Source organism: Centruroides vittatus, unplaced genomic scaffold (assembly GCF_030686945.1).
Source record: "Centruroides vittatus isolate TY-2023 unplaced genomic scaffold, ASM3068694v2 contig_801, whole genome shotgun sequence".
NCBI classification, from domain to species: Eukaryota; Metazoa; Arthropoda; class Arachnida; order Scorpiones; family Buthidae; genus Centruroides; species Centruroides vittatus.
This window is the reverse complement of record NW_027122519.1, coordinates 339,752-359,199: the sequence shown is the minus strand read 5'-3', so window position 1 is coordinate 359,199 and position 19,448 is coordinate 339,752. Positions and strand designations below refer to the sequence as shown.

Genomic DNA, 19,448 nt, shown 5'->3' with positions numbered 1-19,448 from the left:
GAAGAAAATCACCTTTAATTTTCTTCCATTTTGTAATATCAATCCACATTTTAATCACTATCATTAGACACTTTACTTCTACTTGAACTTGTATCTTGAAAGCTGATTAATTTCTGGTAATTTCAATTTTACATATGATTCTCATAGAATTATTTAGAGGCAGACTGTTTTAGGATATGTTAATTCTCTACAGTAAATAAGGCTTAAGTGATCAATTTTCAAACTTTTGTCATTGGATATTGTAGAATTTATGTACATTTTTAGTAAAATCAAGAACAATGATGATAATGGCAATTACTTTATCTACTGCTTATTTACTCTACATCTAATAGGACAGTTCTTCTCACCAACAGTTATTAGAAAGGTTTATAATATAATTTTAATTGTAATTTCATTTTAAAAATTTTGAAAAGGAAATAAAAATAGCTTGTAATCTCTTTAAACATAATTTGGCTTATCTGATAAATACTTTTATTTTAGAAATAATGCACTTCTGATCTTATAATTTAGTTTTAAGAAATTTCAGCTACACCATAAAAAAACACATTTTCATAAAATTAAAAATGAATGCAATATATTATATCCACTTTTCATTCTTAATGAAAATGATATAATTTAAATTTTTTTAATAACCATGAAATAGGTTAGGCACAAGAAAATAGATATCCAGAAATGTTGAAATAGTGTTTATAATCTTATTGGCTGTAGATTATAAAATAATTAAAATAATACACAGTAATATCACTTTTTTATATTAGATGACTATTTAACAGCAACGGTGTCTTAATCCTTGCTTTAGATCAGTCCAGCAATGTAAAAGTCCACTACTTAGACTTGGAAATTGAGCTAATACATAAGAAAATACAGTAGAGCATCGATTATCCAACTTAATTGGGGACTGGGGTTGGTCGGATAACCGAAAAGTCGGATAACCGAAAGTAGAATACATTATTAGTATAGTGTATTAGGTCTGGTTTAAATACTAGCCTCCTTTTCATGGTCGAGCCAGTGCTGCCAGCTAAAACATGCAAAAATTTAACAAAAATAATATTAAAGTAGCCAAGACATAACCAAATATTGTAGCGCCACATCACTAGCGGACATTTGAATTTGCCGACTAGAACGCGGTCGGTTAACACGTTGACTGCCACGTGACTTTTCACGATTCTGTTGTAAAACGCCAACTTAATTTAATTATATTATATTATTAAAAACTCTAATCAGAGTACATAGTAATAATCAAAAAGCATATAGAATGTGTTTTTCTTAAAATAAAGGTATTACGAATTATCTCGTAGTTGGCTTATGTAACAGAAAGCTCTTCGCTAAAGCCAAACTATGAGTTAATTCGTGCACAGACACGATTCGTCCTGTTACTTCGCTACAGCCAATCAGAGATGTGCGTCTAAATTCATTAGTAATAAATCGGATATAGAGGCGAGCACATCACATTTACGTCTTTTTTGAGAGTGTTATTTTTTATTTATTTCTATAATCAAATTATAAATATCCCAATATGGATAAGAAAAGACCACTGACTAAAAAACAACTTGATTACTACACTAATCTAAGTGATTCAGAATCTGACAAAATTTTTGGTGATGATGGTAACGACAGTAGCAATTATGTACCATCTGAGGATTCAAGTGAGGACAGTGATTATGACGTCGTCTCCGAACCTGGAGATGAGACTATTCTCGAACCTGAAGGCAATGACGATGCGTCTCAAGCAATCACATCAAATCCAAACGATAATTTGTGGACAGAAACTCAACAAAATCCTGAACTATTTATTTTCCAAGAAAATGTTGGTTTGAAATTGGATACGACAAACCTTACAGTGCAAATGCTGGTAGACCTATTTTTTTCGGAAGAATTTCTTGCATTACTGGTCGAACAAACCAATTTGTATGCTGCACAAGAAATTGCAAAACATAAAGAAATAAAAAATGCTATCGTACTACACAGCTCTAAGAAAGACTATTAGATGGCCCAAAAAGGTTGCATTACATATTATAGAAATATATATACATAATGCGCAAAAACTCTTTCAAAAAGCAACTTCTTCTAAAATAAAACTTATAAAGTTTAGAGAAGCATTTGTCAAAGCGTTGATTGGAAAAGAGATTCAACCAGTTTCAAAAAAAATTAAATTGCAAGAGCTTCACTATTTACAGAGTATCCCACCTACTCAGAAAAAACAACATCCGACAAAGCCATGTCGAATTTGTACCAAAGCTAAAAAACGCCGAGAAACGTGTTATTTCTGTCCAATCTGTCTAGACAAGCCAGCCCTTTGCGTAGAAGATTGTTTTAAAAATTATCACAAACAATAAAAATATCGTTTTGCTTTTGATTTTGAATAAACTTTTTATGATATTTTCTGTTCATTTAAATTTATATTTCTGTTTTATAAATTATCACAAACAATAAAAATATTGTTTTGCTTTCGATTTTGAATAAACTTTTTATTATATTTTCTGTTCATTTATTAATAAATGTTCTGTTCATGTAAGCCAAACTTGATTTTTTGTTCTTGCCCCTGAAGCTATCTATTCATATTTACACTGATATACTACGAATTACATCGTAGCTGCACAAATATGGCAAGGAAACAAACTACGATATAACTCGTAGGTGGCATCCTAGGCAGAAACGGTAACTACGAGTCATCTCGTAGATGGCAGTCAACGTGTTAACCTATAAGTCGTTAATCGGGGGTTGGATAATCGATGCTCTACTGTAATTACAGTCTACCACAAGCCACTACCACATTAGAGTCTACCACAAGCCAATATACTAAGCTACTTTCATGGCATCTAATTCTGACCCCAGGAGATACAATCCTGTGACCTTTAGAGTCCTTATAAACTGATGCACACGCATTGCTCTCTCAAGGTAGACACTAAAGAAATAAGACATATTAGGAAAATTGCCTTTAAAATGAATACAGCATAAGTTTTATTTCCAACCTAATTAGAGATATAAAAGCTGAAAGTGATAGTGGCAGCAAGATGAGTAATAACATGAAGTCAAAAAGGATAGTCCTAAACTATGAGCATAAATTGCATATCTTCAGCACAAAAAAATAGCAGCTCACATAAACCAAAAAATAGCCTATACATGTTAACCTATTATATTTAAATTGCTAATTAATGGTAAAAATGAATTAAACCCAGTGGTGTAGCTAGCATAGGTGGCACTTGGTGCGGATATTGTGGTGTCACCCTTTTTAACTCTTTTATAAAACACTATTGAATCGTATTATCTTTGCACTTGAGCATCTTGAACACTATATCATATATGCGATGTCATGATGTATAAGTTTAGATTTACAAAATAAATCATAACCATCCATCAGTACTGTCACCTATAAAAATTCGCAGAACTAGTGATTCCATAACTGCCCCTTGTAAACATTTTAATCTGGAGTAATTATTTATTTCATAGCTTACGTACATTTATAAATTATCACAATTAATAAATTAAATTATTTAATATAGATAACTTGGTTAAAATGACTAAGTCTAAGTGATTTATTGTTGAAAAGCATTGTGATGGTTTGTTTAAGTTTTTATTTTTTTCACGGTTGGATGTAACCCTAAATGGGTGACACTCGGTGCAGCCCGCCCCCCTGCCCCCTCTAGCTACGCCACTGATTAAACCTACAAAGGGTTCCCAGGGTCTATGAATCTATTAGTGAACACAAGATTTAACACTTATTTAGCATACATAGATTTCACAGGTAGAATGTTAACTATCAGAATTAAAGAAAACATGTACAACATCCAAAAAGGGAGGTACTGTACATAACAGCATTGGCCCAATTTGCAACTTGAGCTCAGGGTATCCCCCAATAGGGAGAGGTGAAAATAATAGAGAGAGTTATGATGCACAAAAAACTCAGAACAGCTGAGTCTGTTGAAATTTATAAGCAGGTATAAAAAGGGAAGTGTTTTAATAACAAAGACAAACTAAATCTGCTGCAAGAGTGGCAAGTATTGATGGTCTCTGATTGAATGTTGTAATCTCTAATTTTTGTAATATGTTTTAATTTTTTGATTTTAATTTATCAATATTTAATTTTTGGAAATATGATTTAAAAATTTTATAATTCTTATTTTAATTTATATTACATCATTAAAGTGTAGAATGCTCAGCATTTCAAATGTCTAACTTTATTCTAACTTGTGTAAAAAAGTTCATTTGTAAATAATTTCTTTATCGAATGTACAAGCTCACTTAAAAGTGTAAAAAGTTTTTTGTAACGTGATGAGGGTTATTAAAGCAGTCAAAAATGTTTTTATTTTTCTAATGTTTATTAAACGTTAGTGCTGGAAGTAGTGCATAAAAGTGTTTAGTGTGTTTGAAGTAGTTTTTTTCACAAAAAAAAAAACCAGGATTATGATCCAATATTTTTATTGATTTGTATTCTTGTACGTGAACATCTGTTTAATCCAAAACTATGTTTGGTAGACTATCTCGCAGCATTACGGTTAGAAACATCTTTATTTTTAAAAAAAATTGGATTACATATGCATTTTGGGTTGGGAATGTAAACCAACCCAAAATGCATATGTTCACATACAAGAACCAATAGACAGCAACCATATTACAGTGTGTGATTTGTATTATTGGTTTATCTGTACATTGGATTAAGGCAAGCTTTTAAAAACTATTTCATATTTGTGCAGTTTTACCACAAATAATATAGTAAATAAGGGTCTTAACACAAGTTTACATGTTGGAAAATGTTTGTCCAGGGAGCTTCTAATAGCAGTGGTTTGTTTATTTTTTTTTAATGTAACAGTAGTTCTAAGTTCTTTAAGTTTTGAAAATAGAATTTTAAACATCATATTATTAATAACAAAATATATTGGAACATTATAGTTCATACATAACAAATTAAGTAGAAGTACAGGACAGGTAGGAATACTTTCCTTCATGTAGACTTGATGGCCAGCATGATGATAAATAACCAACAGTAATAAATGATTAAATTTACACATCACTAGAATAGTTCAATTTTAGTATATTCAGGTAGCAAATGAATTGACATTAATCAAGAGTTGTGAATTTTCATCCTATTTAATCAGACTTAGATTTTAAAATTAATTGATCTAAATTAGCAGCTATTATTAAAATTATTGATATATAATCTATCAGTGTATAATATGAAGTTTTTTAAATGTTTATTAAAATTAAATGAATGAATCAACGCTTTAGTGAAAATTAAGTATTTTATTTTAAAGCGTTACAAGAGATATAATTCTACATTTTTAGTAAATGTTTGTTTTAATATAGCAGTTATGCAAGTTAATTTTTTAATAAGTTTTTCTTTTTAACAATAGAAATGTCTTTACAATAAAATAATGATTTCTAGAAATCAGTATTTTTTTAAATTTTAATTTAAAATTCATATTAAGTCTGGTACAATTAGTTATAAACATTAAATTGTATTTATGAACTTTTTTATTGTATAATTGTAATTTTTATATTTAACAAAATGACCCACTTACAGCTTCAACTGTTTACAATTATTTAATTTAATAAATTATACTTTACTATCAAAATTAGTCTATAAAAATTAATAATTTATTTAGTTTTAAATTAATTTCTAAAATTATATGTTTATTAGATAAAATTTGATTTTCATATACATTTGGAATCAGTTATTTAAAATTTTTTTAAATTCCAATTTAAATTGTGTGAAAGTTAATTTAAACAGAATTTTTTCCAGAACAGTTTCTGAAAAGTAAATGGAGATACCACATTTTTCTTTTTTATAATCTTTATTCATTTGTTATAATGTTGGCACTTTTTTCATTCATTTTGTTTTCTTAAAACTTTATGCTTTTATTTTATGTTTATAATTTTTCATTTTTATGTGTGTTTGGGACTTTGTAACTCTTAATAAAAATGTAATTTTAAATTTTTAATGTACATAAAAATACATAATTATTATATGAATGAAAATTATAATCATTTCACTTATATAAGTCAGTTAAAAAGATAAAAGGATTTTCAATTGGTATACTTATACAATTTTAAAAATATACAAGGTGGTTAATTTTAATCACTCCACTAGAATAATTCAAAATATACATGTACATTTTACAAAAATCATTGAACCAAAAACATCAGATTTTAAGGGAGCTACAAGATAGGATTATTGGTTTTGTTATAGATGGTTCTACAATTAAAAGTACTCCAAAAGAATCCAGCAATGAGTTGCTTGACTTTCCTAGCAACATTTAAAATTGCATGTGTGGCATCATCTGTTATGATATTTTATTATTAAAAACTTTTTATATTTTTCACTAGTATAAAATGGCAAAAAACTTAATTTTGAGAATAGGGATAGGTTTTATCAAAAAAATTGTAAATGCTAATAATGAGTAAAATCATCATTAAGTTTGACCCTACTCAAGATATGACACAAATCTTCTATATCAACCCAGACAATCGAAGACTATGTGAACAACTAACTTGAGTTTGAGAGGGGAAAGACCATCAGGTTGAGAGAAGTTAGATGGTCATCTTGCTAATTAGCTTGCCACTTAGGCTGTTATGCCAACATTGTGAGGTGATGTTGGGACTGGTGGACGAGAGAGTGCTCACACACGACTCCCAGACTCAGGATGTTCTAGGAAGACCACTAGCCAAGAAGACTGCCCGGTCCTCTGATCCTCTGACGAGCATGCACATAGCTGACCATGTCATTATCTTCCATCCAGACATAGCTGGCACCACCATTTTGAATGCCTGGTTGAGGAACATTTGGTATCATGGTGGCCATTACATATGCTGCCGTTGACACACACCCATTGTCACCTCCATTTGGAGTGGTGTCATTCCCAACAGGATTGGACCACAACAAAACAGAATAACTGGATCATCTACAGCTATGAATGCAGATTCAATTCAGGCACTGACAATGGTTGTGCTCATGTCTGAGGCTCCATGGTGAACATCTCAATTCTCCCTACGCTTTGGAGTGGCACACTGCTCCGTAGCCAATGTGATGTTTGGGGTGCCATCACATACAACAGCCAGTCACCTCTAGTAGTGACCCAAGGTGATCATGACAGCTAGCAGTATGTTAGTGACATCATGCAGTCACATGTGTTGCCTCTCATAGCAGGGCTTCCAAGAGCCATTTTCCAACATGACAATGCTCAACCACATACAGCAAGATGTCACAGGACTGCCTTCACCACATTGCCACACTTCCTTGCCTGCCTGGTCTCCTGATTTGTCAGCAATGAAACATGTCTGGGATCACCTGGGATGCTAAGTTGGACAGCCTAGGAGCTTGGCTGAACTATAGGATTGCTTGCAGTAACTGTGAACTGAAATGTTGCAGGACACTATACAGCACCTGTATGCCTCTATGCCCACCTGTGTCACATGGTGTATTCACACTAGAGGTGGTCCAAGGTGACACACTAAGATACTAGAACGGGTGGGCAAGCAAGAGTTCAGTGGGAGCCGCAATGTAGGTTTTGCAAAATGCATGGGAGCCGCAGTTCTGTACTGTCGTGGTGGATAGTGTGGTAAGGTGCGCGATTTTATTATATAATATAATATAAAACAAATATTGAATTTTTTTAATAAACATATTTTCACAAAATTATAAAAATAAAATTGTAAAAATATTAATAAAAAACAGAAATTAACACTTTCAGCAAAAGCCGCACGTAACTCAAAAAGAGCTGCATGCGGCTCTCGGAGCCGCATTTGCCCATGCCTGTACTAGAACCTCCTTTCATTTGTAGTTTTTTCTGCAATAAATGATCCTTTTGCTTTCATTTGTAATCATCTACTTAAATCACTGTTACATTCACATGTGTATAATTTTATTGGATTCTGACAACTTCTTGGTGCAATAATTTTTATGGCAGTGAGCATAATATTTTCTTTTAATTAAATAATAAATTCATAAACTTTCATTATAATAACAAACATTTTCAGGAATTAATTTATTATTTAATTAAAATAAAATATGTATAAATTCATAGAATAAAAAATTAAGACTGTAATAAAATACAATACAAAAATTATCAGATGTATTAATTTATGCATTGAAATCAATTAATTTTTTCTCTTGTATTAATTGAAAATATCCTAGATATTAGATACACATAATACACTCTGTTGCAAAAAAGCAATGCACATTAAAATTGATGTGCAATAGCAATTAAATTTTTTATGTGAAGTGATAGTGAAAAAATAAACAGTTCATTACAACATCGCAGTACAAGGATATATATGTAAAAAATAGTTTCATCAAAAATGTTCATAGTAGTAAGTTGTAAAGCCACCTCTGACTTTGATCATTTTGCATTAATTGCCAGACTGGGTTTGCCGTTTTTTGATTCATAATATTTGCAATGAAACTTCTTCAAAGAATAACTTCCACATGCCGAATTTTATTACTATTGCATGACTGGTTTAAGGTGTCTAAATTTTTTGCTATTTGTTTTTTGATTTTTTTTTGTAAGGTTGTACTTATATCTGGATTAAAGAAATAATTTAAATATTTAAAATAAATAACCTTAAATTATTAATTCAATTATTTCCTATTTTTTATTTTTTATCTATATTTAAATACAGGTTGAAAATCCTCTATCTGAAATTCTAAAAACTGAAAACCTTCAAAATCCAAAAGCTTTTTGAGTGCTGACATGGCACACCATAAATGGAGAATGTACACACACATTCCTGAAATACAAAAGTCACAAAAGGTGTGACATTTTTATTTCTGGAATGTAGTTTGATTTCAATGTTTAACATACTTTAACATGTCTATGTCTATGTAAAGACTTCTAAAATTATTTTCACTATACATATGTAGATGTGTGAAAATTTTTTGTTTTATCAAACATTAATAAAAATTCCTTAAAAAGTCACATAAAAAAGAAGTCAAATCAGACTAATTTACTTAGTTTAAAAAAAAACAAGAAAATTGCCAAAATAATGATAACAGTTCTAAAACTACAGGCAAACATCTCAAACTAGGACATCAAAGCTACTAATAACATTAGTATTAACAATATCAAAACAGAACAAGGTTATTTTTATGAGGGAGATCAGCAGAGAAATTATACAAATATTCCAAAATCTGAGGCATTTCTGGTCCAAAGCCCAATGGATAAAGGATTTGCATCTTATATGTTAATTTTAACAAAAACGATTTGACTGTTTGAATTATTTTTTCTTCAGTTATTTACTAGATTAGATTTAAACAACTTTTATTATTTCAGTTCTCATTTGTTCAAATTTATAAAATTTTGAGTGCAGTGATCTAAAATGTCTTCTATGGATTTTAGTGATTGTTAAATAAATTATTAGTCAACAAACTGATGAAATGTATAATTTTATTTCTATTTGTAATACAGTAGAAATAATTTAGCAATAATAGATCAGAATTATATTGATAAGTTGATTTTGACAAACAAGAAAATTAAAATGGAGTTATTTAACAATATAAAAGATTAAAATTGACAAATTTTTACTTAAAGGAGTTAATACTTCATTTTTTTAAATTTAAAAATTCTTTGGAAATCACACTATTATAAAGAAAGTACAAAATGAAGACAATAAAAAGATTTTATTTGAATAATTGAATCATTTATTCATGCAAAACAGTTTTTTCAATATATTTTAAGTCTTAAATTTAATATAACTCTGACAGTGAATCAGTATATTAAGATCTAAAGTGTTTAAATTAAATTTTTAGCTGCATGAAAACTTGACTTTTGATGTTAAAATAGAATTTTTTAAAATTAAAGCTAAAATAAAATACATTGTAGAAATTATTTCTCCTTTTTCCTTTTTTCAGCCTAATAGTTAAAATGGATAATTTTATTTATCTATAGAATGTTTAAACTTTTCTCAGATTTACATTTTAAAATTAAATTTTTTTAAAACAGATTGGTTAATATTTTTCAAGAAATACTTTATAATACTTTTTCAAAATATTTTTCTAAATATACAAATAAGTTATATTTCCCAGAAATAATTTTAAATTTGACAAAGTTTTTCTATTTTAGTTATAATTTCTGTTTCAATATCTGTGCAGATGTGATGGAGTGTTCCTCACCTCTTTTTTCTCCTGGCGGAGACACTGATTTAAATATGGTTTCTATGGAGAGGTTAGCTGCCCAACATCCATGTCATTCAACACCTGCTTCTTGGGGATCTGATCAGGATAACACTGCCAATTCTGGCCAAGAATTTTCTATGATGCTTGGATATGGCAATCCTGGTGTTTTGAGTAGTTCACCTTTTCACAGACTCCAAACTCAAGACACAGATATTCATGAAGAATTAAGTGATGGAAGTGAAACTAGTGCTTGGTGCACAAGTGCAGAATTACTTGTGAATCCAGACAGTATGGATTCCATTGATTCAAGACAGAGAAAGAGAGTTTTAAGTGAAAGTGAGGGAGAGGAACGTCAAGGTAAACCAAGAAAAGTATCTCAGAACAGAGATACAAAAATTTCAGGAGAAAGGAAGTGTATACAATTAACTGGAAATTTTCCAGATCAGACCTCATCTGTGTTGGATAGGAACAGACAAGATAACAAAAATGATGATCACTTGAGAAATTCTGGAAGAATTATTAATGGTAATAGTAGTAGTGGTAGTAGAATTGGAAATAATCCTTGTGGACAAGGGGATAAAATAAGAGCAGGATCATCCACTCAGACTCTTGATCTTATTATGGAAACATCTTCAGAAAGTGACAGCGATATAGACATTATAAGTCTTAGAGCTCCTAGAAGGCAAATGAGAAATAATAATTACAGTCTCAGAAATAAAAATTCCACTTTAGAAAATCATACTCAAGCAAGAGGATCTACTGATGCTTGCAGATCAACATTCCATAAGGATGTCAATTCAGGTATGGCATTTTATTAACCAACATTATTAAAATAATTAAATTAATCAGATTTCCAAACAGTCTATTAGTTAATCAGTGTGTGTTGTTGTTGTTGTTATAAAAATATTTTTATCAAATTTATGAATAGAAATATATATTTTAGATGACTTTGCATTTTTATAAAATATAAAATTATACTTACTTTATAAAATAAAGAAAAACTTGACTATCTTGGGATAGCAACACAGTTAAATTTAAATTAAAGCAATTAGTAAAATTGAACAAAATTTAATAACAAGTACTTTCAATAAGCTCAGTTTATTGTCATTACAGTTTGAATAAAATATTTGTTATGATCTTGTATTTAATTGCTAATATTAACAAAATAGCAATAAAATATTGAGAAAGAATACATTGTAAGAGAAAAATTTAATATATAAGTACTTTTACCATAAATAATTAGAAAAAATATTATTAAACAAATTTATGACAAAATTACAAAACATTATTGTTTAAGAATCTGATTCAATGGAAGTATTAAATATCCAAACTATAAAATCAAAAAAATATTAAACAAAAATACTGTATATATTTCTAATACTTTTATATATTGTTTGTACACAATGAGCTGGCCCCATACTTCTAGTCTCTCTTTTTTGCTTTCTGAAGGTGCTGGAATATTTGGAACACTCCACTTTTTATAGATTGGTTGGAAGTTTTATTTGTTTTACATTTATTTTTCATGTTTAATTTTTGATTTCAAAAAATTGGAAATTGTCACTTAGTAATATTTAAAAATGTAATTTTTCTGTTGAACGAGATAATTCTAGTTAACTGTTAAAAAAATTGTTAGAAGTAAGTCAGAAACATGATATTGAATGTAAACTTCCTCAATTTAGAAAATTTCATTTCTCCTATAAAAAGCTAAATCTTCTAAATACAGTACTATAGTGCCATCGTACAGCTTAAAGGAGAACTCGAGAGGTCAGCTTGTTGCATGCAGACGGTAGAAAGTACATTTTAAAACATAATGAATAATGTAAAATTCCCTTTGTTTTTTATTTTTTAAAGAATAGAATCTACATATAAATTAAATTAATTTTTTCTAAGAATAAGAAAAAATAAATAAAAAAAATAGGCCAAAAGCTCTTAAAAGTGGAGAGTGGATAATGATAATTTTATTACATGATTGTCTCTATGATGTAATTGTATTTGAACAATATTTCTGATTAAGCCAAAATAAACACTGCTAAACCTAATGAACCAGCGAGAAAATTATACACAAAGTGTGAACGTTTTCTGATTAATCAGTTTCTCATTTAATTAAAGTATTATTCAATAGTAGTAATCCAAATGATAAGAAAATTAATTTAAAAAGTATAAAAATTATATTTTTTTACAGACTTAGTATTTATTTCAGTTAAGAATTAAAATATGAATTTTTTCATTGACTCTATTGGAATGCATCAAGTACTGAAATTAAAAATTTGTCATTCAAGAAGGTGCAAAAATATTTAAGCAAATTTTAACATCCATAATTTTAAATATTTTACCCATTAGATACATCTGAAAAATAAAAGAAAAAATACAAAAATATGCTCTAACTATACATTTTAGCTGTTATTAGACATAGAAATAATCACTTTTAAAAATATTATTGAAACAAGTCATTGAAATAATTTCTATGCAGTAAAACTAGCAATTTATCTTTAAGAGAGAAAAATTATTAACTTTATTCAATATATATTTATTAGAACTTTCTCATTTATCAATATAGCAATATTTGTTACAAAAGAACTACAACAAAACATTTGTTGGAGTCCCAAAATAATAGGCTAATTTAATGTTTATGTTAATTGAGTTATATTTTTATTATTATAAATGATATTGAATGTTATAATATATTATGATGAGAAGTCTTTTAAAATTAATGACCCAAGGAATTATGCCTCAATAATTAAGTTATTCAAGCTAGATAAGTCAATGAACAGATGTTTGACTAAGAGAGATTTACTGATTCTTAAAGTTAGAACTATTGTATAAGATTGGTAAACTTATCATATAAAATTTGATATTTACTACTGATAAAGTCTCAAATGAAATTTTTTCATACTCAACAGTAAATTTTATAGATGGTAGATACTAATTAGTAAAGTCACAAATATCAAAAATGATCTGAACTACTGTATTTCATGAAATAAGAACAACTCCATAGTAGACTCTGTTTCCAATAGTTCACTCAGTTTTATCATTTGACTATATATAATGACATTCAACAAAACAGAAAAGTTTATACTTATACAGAGAAATGCTGAAATAGTTTTGAAGAGCCAGAAGAAACATTTATTAGATTCATGTTTTGGTGGTAAAATAATTTCATCTTCAAATCAAATCAAGACCTAACATTTTAATAAAATCATACAATATTTTTAAACAGAGAAAACAGCATGTTTTGATCAGCTTAATTCAAATTCAAAACCAGAACAAATTGCAATATCAGATGTAACAAACATTAAGCATAAGAATAAATGAATTAAAAAATCATTAATTTTAACAAAAAAATAAATTAGAATATGTATGAATAATTTAATTTTAGTAATTTGATATAAATTTTCTTGCTCCTTGAAACTGCAGTAGAGTCCCGCTAGTCCGAACACTGCTAATCTGAATGTCTGCCTAATCTGAACATATTTTGGTCGGTGGAGAGGAAATTTTTTCTAACAAGAGGTCCACTTAGGGATGTTTCCCTTTTTCTTTCCTGGGTGAACCACATGAATAAGGCTTCATCAAGCTTGTCAAATGTTGAAGGCCTTGCTGTTTGTCAATTTTCAACTGTTTTTCTGAAGTAGAGGCACAAAACTGCTCAATCTTTGTGCGTTTTTTCCAGCCAGTTATTGTGGCCTTGCCTACTCCAAACTTTACTGCCAATTTTGTTGCACTTTCACTCTTGTCCAGCCTTTTCAAAACATCCAGCTTATCCTTCAACATACACGTTGTGTGTTTCCATCAATGGTGTGTCGTCCATGGAAGCTGTGGAAATGCTGCTTCCCCTATATTTTATAAAATATAAATACATATCATACAATTATTTTCATATTTTAACGTACTTTAAATTAATTAAAATTAATATTTTATTATCACTGTATTGTGTATTTTATTATAAATTTCTATACTACACGTGAAAAACAATGATAAAATTATCATTGTTATATTTAAATATAAATTCGTATATGCATATTCCCAATGGAAGTTTGCTGTATTGTTGAATATGGGATAGCTTCCATGGCAAAAGTATTTGAATTGTGTAAAGCAGCAAGATTACAGGCATTTGCATCTGCACTTTACAGAGCATCAACCTCTTGCAGTTTAGCTCATGGATGCTACACACCAAAATATCATACAACGCTTCCAATGATTCACTTCAAGGCTGGCACAGCTTCCCTATCATCAAATGTCACTGCATGCCTCTGGTTTCCATTTTGTGACCATTGTAGCAGCAGACTAAAATAATGTAGAGAGAAGAGTACATTCAACATTTACAATTAAGTGTGTTAACTCACATAGTAGCATCAGTCAACTGATTGAAATTCTGGACTGTGTATTAAAAACAATGTTTTTTACAGTTAAAATGATTTTAAGGTAAACAATGAAGGCAGGTTGCTGTTTCATAATTACAAAATTTGTTTTTGTTAACTGTTTGTGACTTCTATTGAGTACAAGTCAGATTAAATAAACGGTGGGGTGCTGATGTCATTGATGGTGTTGGATCTATATAAACCAGACCTGTTTTTACTGCTTGTTTCTGCATTATTTCAATTATTTGGCTAATCTGAAAATCTGCTGATCTGAACAGGGCTCGGTCCCAATTACTTCAGATTAGTGGGTCTCTACTGTATTTCAGCATTTTTGTATGTGAATATAAACATAATTAATGGAGTCAATGAACTTATTCAGGATAGCATTAGAAGTAAAAGCAAGAAGATCCGAAGATGATGTATAAAAAATATATTTTTCTTTTACAATGTTTAAAAGCAAATTTTTGAGAAAGTAATCAATTTGACTCTCAGATTTTGTAGCCAAGAGCAATTTCTGATATTAAAAGCCAGATAAGACATTCTAATTATTTCTATAACTTTTAATTCAGATATCTGCTGTTTTTCCTGAAAAAAATTCAGCATTAAGTAAAAACATTTTTAATGTAATTGAAAATTATATAAATAGGAGTATTATGATTTTAAATTAATTTAAAATTCTCTGTTTTTATTTAGAAAAGAAGCAACTTAAAGAATCTCATGGTAATATTCAAAATAAAAATCTTCTGGATAATCTGATTTGTTAACAGTTTGCATCAAAAATTAAAAGACTAATGCAAGAAAATTTAACTTTTTAACTGCAATGCTATTAATAAAATTTTACAATGTTTAATTTTTAATTTCATAATCTAAATTTTATCATAATTTTGGTTTAGGTAAACAATAATTAGAAAAATATATTAAAATTTCTAGGCTAAAGGGAGTTAATCAGTATTAAGGATTATATTTCATAACCAACCATAAACCGTATTCAAAATGCACATGTAAAGTAAAGTTCTGGATTTCCCTTTTGACCCTGTGTATTGGTTTATGGAATATTATCGTTTTTAATCATAATATTAAAATTTATAAATATATTCCTTAATGTATGTAATTCACAATATATTAAAATAGTATGTAAAACTATATAATACTATATTTCAGAATAGAATGTGTTTTATGCTAAATTGTATTATGTTATGATTTCTATTTCTGGCCATTTATTTTGTGATGTGAAAACATAATAAAACAGTTTATGATGTTTTTGGTTAAATTTACTAAATCACTATTTAATCAGCTTACAATCTATTTAGACTGAAACTTTTTCCTTCCTATAATACAGTCACCCCTTCGTATCTACAGGTTTTGCATCTGCAGTTTCAACCAACTGCAGATTGAAAATATTCAAAAAAAATTCCAGAAAGTTTCAAAAAGCAAACTTGAATTTGCTTATACTTTACATATTCTGTTTTTTATTCTGTGTATTTCTCTTTCAGGTCATTAAATGAAAGTAATCTGTAAGTATTGAAAGAAAGAAAATGTTACGTTGTTGCTGAAGTGTGCTATGTAGTTAGGCTACGATGGTTGAGTCTGTACTGAACATGTACAGACTTTTTTGTCATTATTCCCTAAATAGCTATTTACATTATAACAACTATTTACATTGTATTAGGTGTTATAAATAATCTAGACTTGATTTAAAGTATATGGGAGAATGTATGTAGGTTATATATAAATACTATGCCATTTTATATGGGGCAAGGAATTTGAAATCTGCAGGGGTCCTAGAACTAATTCCCTTGCAGATACCAAGGGACGACTGTATGTTGCTTGATTGATATTTGAATTGAAATAGATTTTTTTTAAATTGCAATTTTAAAAATTGATCATTTTTAATGTAATTCATATTGTACTGATATTATAGTATTTTCAAAATAATAATAAGTATGTTTGAAATATAGTTTTAAAACATGCAATAATATTTAGCTTTAATGTTCTAAACTAAGTCCCAATAAAGATTACATCCTATTGGGAATTAGTTCAGGACATGCATATCCTATTATAGTTAACTGAGTCATCTCAGTTAGCTATAATGATATAAAATATCATAGAAACTAGCTTTATTTATATCATAGAAACTTGAAATAAATAAAAGTAACTAAATAAGTCTTTTATTTTTATGATTTCTAACTTTTAAATGTTTGAACTCACAGTTATTTGGCATACTAAAAGTTAAAACAGAATAATGTTTCATAAGTTGGTTATCAAGCATTTTTCATACTGTAACTACTATCATAAAGAATAATTTGGATGTTTAGCCTTATATTGTACAAGAAATGAAATATTCTCAATATAAATAACTATAAAAAATATGAAAGAAATGGCATTGTATAAAATTTTATGGAAAATAATAGATCACTTGATAAAACATATAAATTGCTATGTTAGAAATACAGTGGATGCTCAAATTATACATGTTTGAAATACACAGTTTTAAAATAATACAACAGAAAAATAAGTACATTGTTCAAAATATGCTTGTTTCAAATTATGTGCATAGTTACACTCTTGACCATATATAATAATGTTTGAGTACCTTACTGTAAAAGGTCATATTACATACTGTCTGACTACATGCCATATTGTTCAGGCAATATTGACCATTAAAAAATTTATTACAATGAGAATGCTTCAAAGAACAGTTAAATTTTTCAACTGTTTTCTTGATGTAACAATTTCAGAAAAGATTCCCATGACCACTAACAAGTCAACACAAAAATTTTACTTAATAAAACTATTATTTGTAATTCACAATGAGATTTCCATTTACAAATGAAAACTTTTAAACACACCACTGTTGAACTAAAATTAAGTTTAATGACTCTCTCCACCTGCTCAAATCAGCTCTTAATTCCTAATTAATAAACTGTGGCTGTACAGACTGTTTTCATTTTTTCCATGTTACATGATATGTATAGAAAGTATTTTTAATATGGTGCATTATATAATTTGCATGTATAGAGTACTAATAGAATCAAATTCATGCACAAAAGAATGCAACTATAGCATATAACATTAATTTAAGTTACAAAACTTTGTTCAAATTATGTGGAATTTAAAATATATGTAAATTAGAATGCAATCTTTATGTAACTTGAGAACCCACTGTAATATTATTTTAAAGGAATATTAATATATATTGTTATGCATGCATATATTAATTTAATATTTCATGTATATTGGGATGTTTAGAAATATACTAATTTTATTATTAGAAACTATAGTTCAGTTACAAAAGTAAAAGGAATTAAATCAAAAATAATAACCAAATAGCAAGATTTAAAAGTTTTTAGATATATATATGTGTGTGTGAGTATTTGTGTTTTGTTTGATTATATAGTGTTGGCCAAAAGTTCTGAACCAGCAATCTAAAAATCTGCTATTGTTTCAAATATATATGTACAATGTATATGTACAAAGTGAGAAAGAAAGTCACTTAACATCCCTGCTACAGAATATATAATTTACTACACATTGAGCACATCATGTAATGTGCATAACTCTGTAACCATTTTAGGTAGGTGAATAAAATCTTTCAGCAATCAATTCCTTAGGAAATTCTGATCCTAAATGATGTGTCATATGACCCCCTTCCCATTTACAGTTTTGGTATTGCATTCAATATGGCTGCCATCAAGATGGTGGCTGTGTGTGTAACACATCAATCTGTTTTTCCCTTGGTCAAACGTGTTCCTGACCTGAGCGAATTAACTTTGGGCACATTCTATATTCTGTAGCAAGGGTATTAAGTGACTTTCTCTTCTACCCTGTATATTGTTAGAAAGGTAATCTGTTTTTGAATTTAAATCCTTTAACTGAAAAAATAAACATGTAGTCAAAATATGGACTTGCAGAAACACAAATACCATATTTTCAAGTCTATTTTGACTTGCTAATCTGTTACAGTGTACTCTGACATCTGTTTTTCAATTAATCAGTTGTTAAAGTTGATACTAGTTGTCAGTTGTTAAAGTTGATACTCTGATGTCAATGGTACAGTTGAGTCAATAGCTACTGTATGGCTGCCTATGTAACATCTACTTCTTTTATTTCCATGATTTCTTTACCTGATTGGGTAAAAAGCTGCAAGTAAACCTCATTTTGAATGAACAGCAGTTCAGAACAGTTACTTCAGCAAATGTACTGGACTATTGATGAATGGAAAAAAACCTAAAAAATCATCTTTAATATGATGCATAAAATTAAATTTAAAAAAAAAATTATATTATATATACCAGGGGTGGCCAACTTTTGTGCACATAAGATCTACTTTTTATCGTAAAAATGTGTCGCGATCGACTTGTTGTCATAGGCATAGTCTAAGTGGGGAGGGGGAAGTGTGAAATACATACTATGTTTATACACTGTTTCAGTACGAAGTGCACTCACTGCTTATGAGTCGAGTCATAACTGCATGCATACAGTTGCGTTCGGTTACAAATATAATACATCAAGTCAAGACATCGCTAGCGATCGACCAAAATTGGCTTGGCGATCGACCGGTCGATCGTGATCGACTTGTTGGCCACCCCTGATATATACCAATACCTAACATGTAATATTAAGTTGAATTGAATTTAAAAAAAAGTGCTTACCAGTGGTCAAGTGGATAAAACCACAGAACACTGGTCATGTGTTTGCACCTTGCCAATGAGCTGGCCACATGTAATTTTTCAGATTTTTGTACACTTAAATGTTTCTTCACATTTTAACACCTAAATAGGGGTCAGTTTTCCATAAAACTTTCCTGTTAGGCATCCCCTTTTGACAGATCACCCACATTTCACATTGGCATAACCAAATAAACCAAAATGAAACAAAAAATTTGTTTTCAGATTACTTGTACAAAGACTCAATATTATATATAATTATAAAATTAAATCATCTGTGTCATAGATAAAACTATCTCATGATTTAAAATATTTAAA

At 28.9% G+C, this 19,448-nt stretch overlaps 1 protein-coding gene across 2 annotated transcripts in view; it reads left to right on the top strand.

Moving 5' to 3' along the window:
• LOC136982051 (E3 ubiquitin-protein ligase Arkadia) overlaps window positions 1-19,448 on the top strand; it is an 83,386-nt gene that overhangs the window by 38,261 nt on the left and 25,677 nt on the right. Inside the window, exons 4-5 of one of the 2 annotated variants that reach the window (XM_067278483.1) lie at window positions 10,085-10,909; window positions 15,157-15,183. In XM_067278483.1, the coding sequence (XP_067134584.1) occupies window positions 10,085-10,909; window positions 15,157-15,183 (852 nt within the window). The remainder of the gene's footprint in view (window positions 1-10,084; window positions 10,910-15,156; window positions 15,184-19,448) is intronic. The other variant, XM_067278484.1, reaches the window with a different exon arrangement.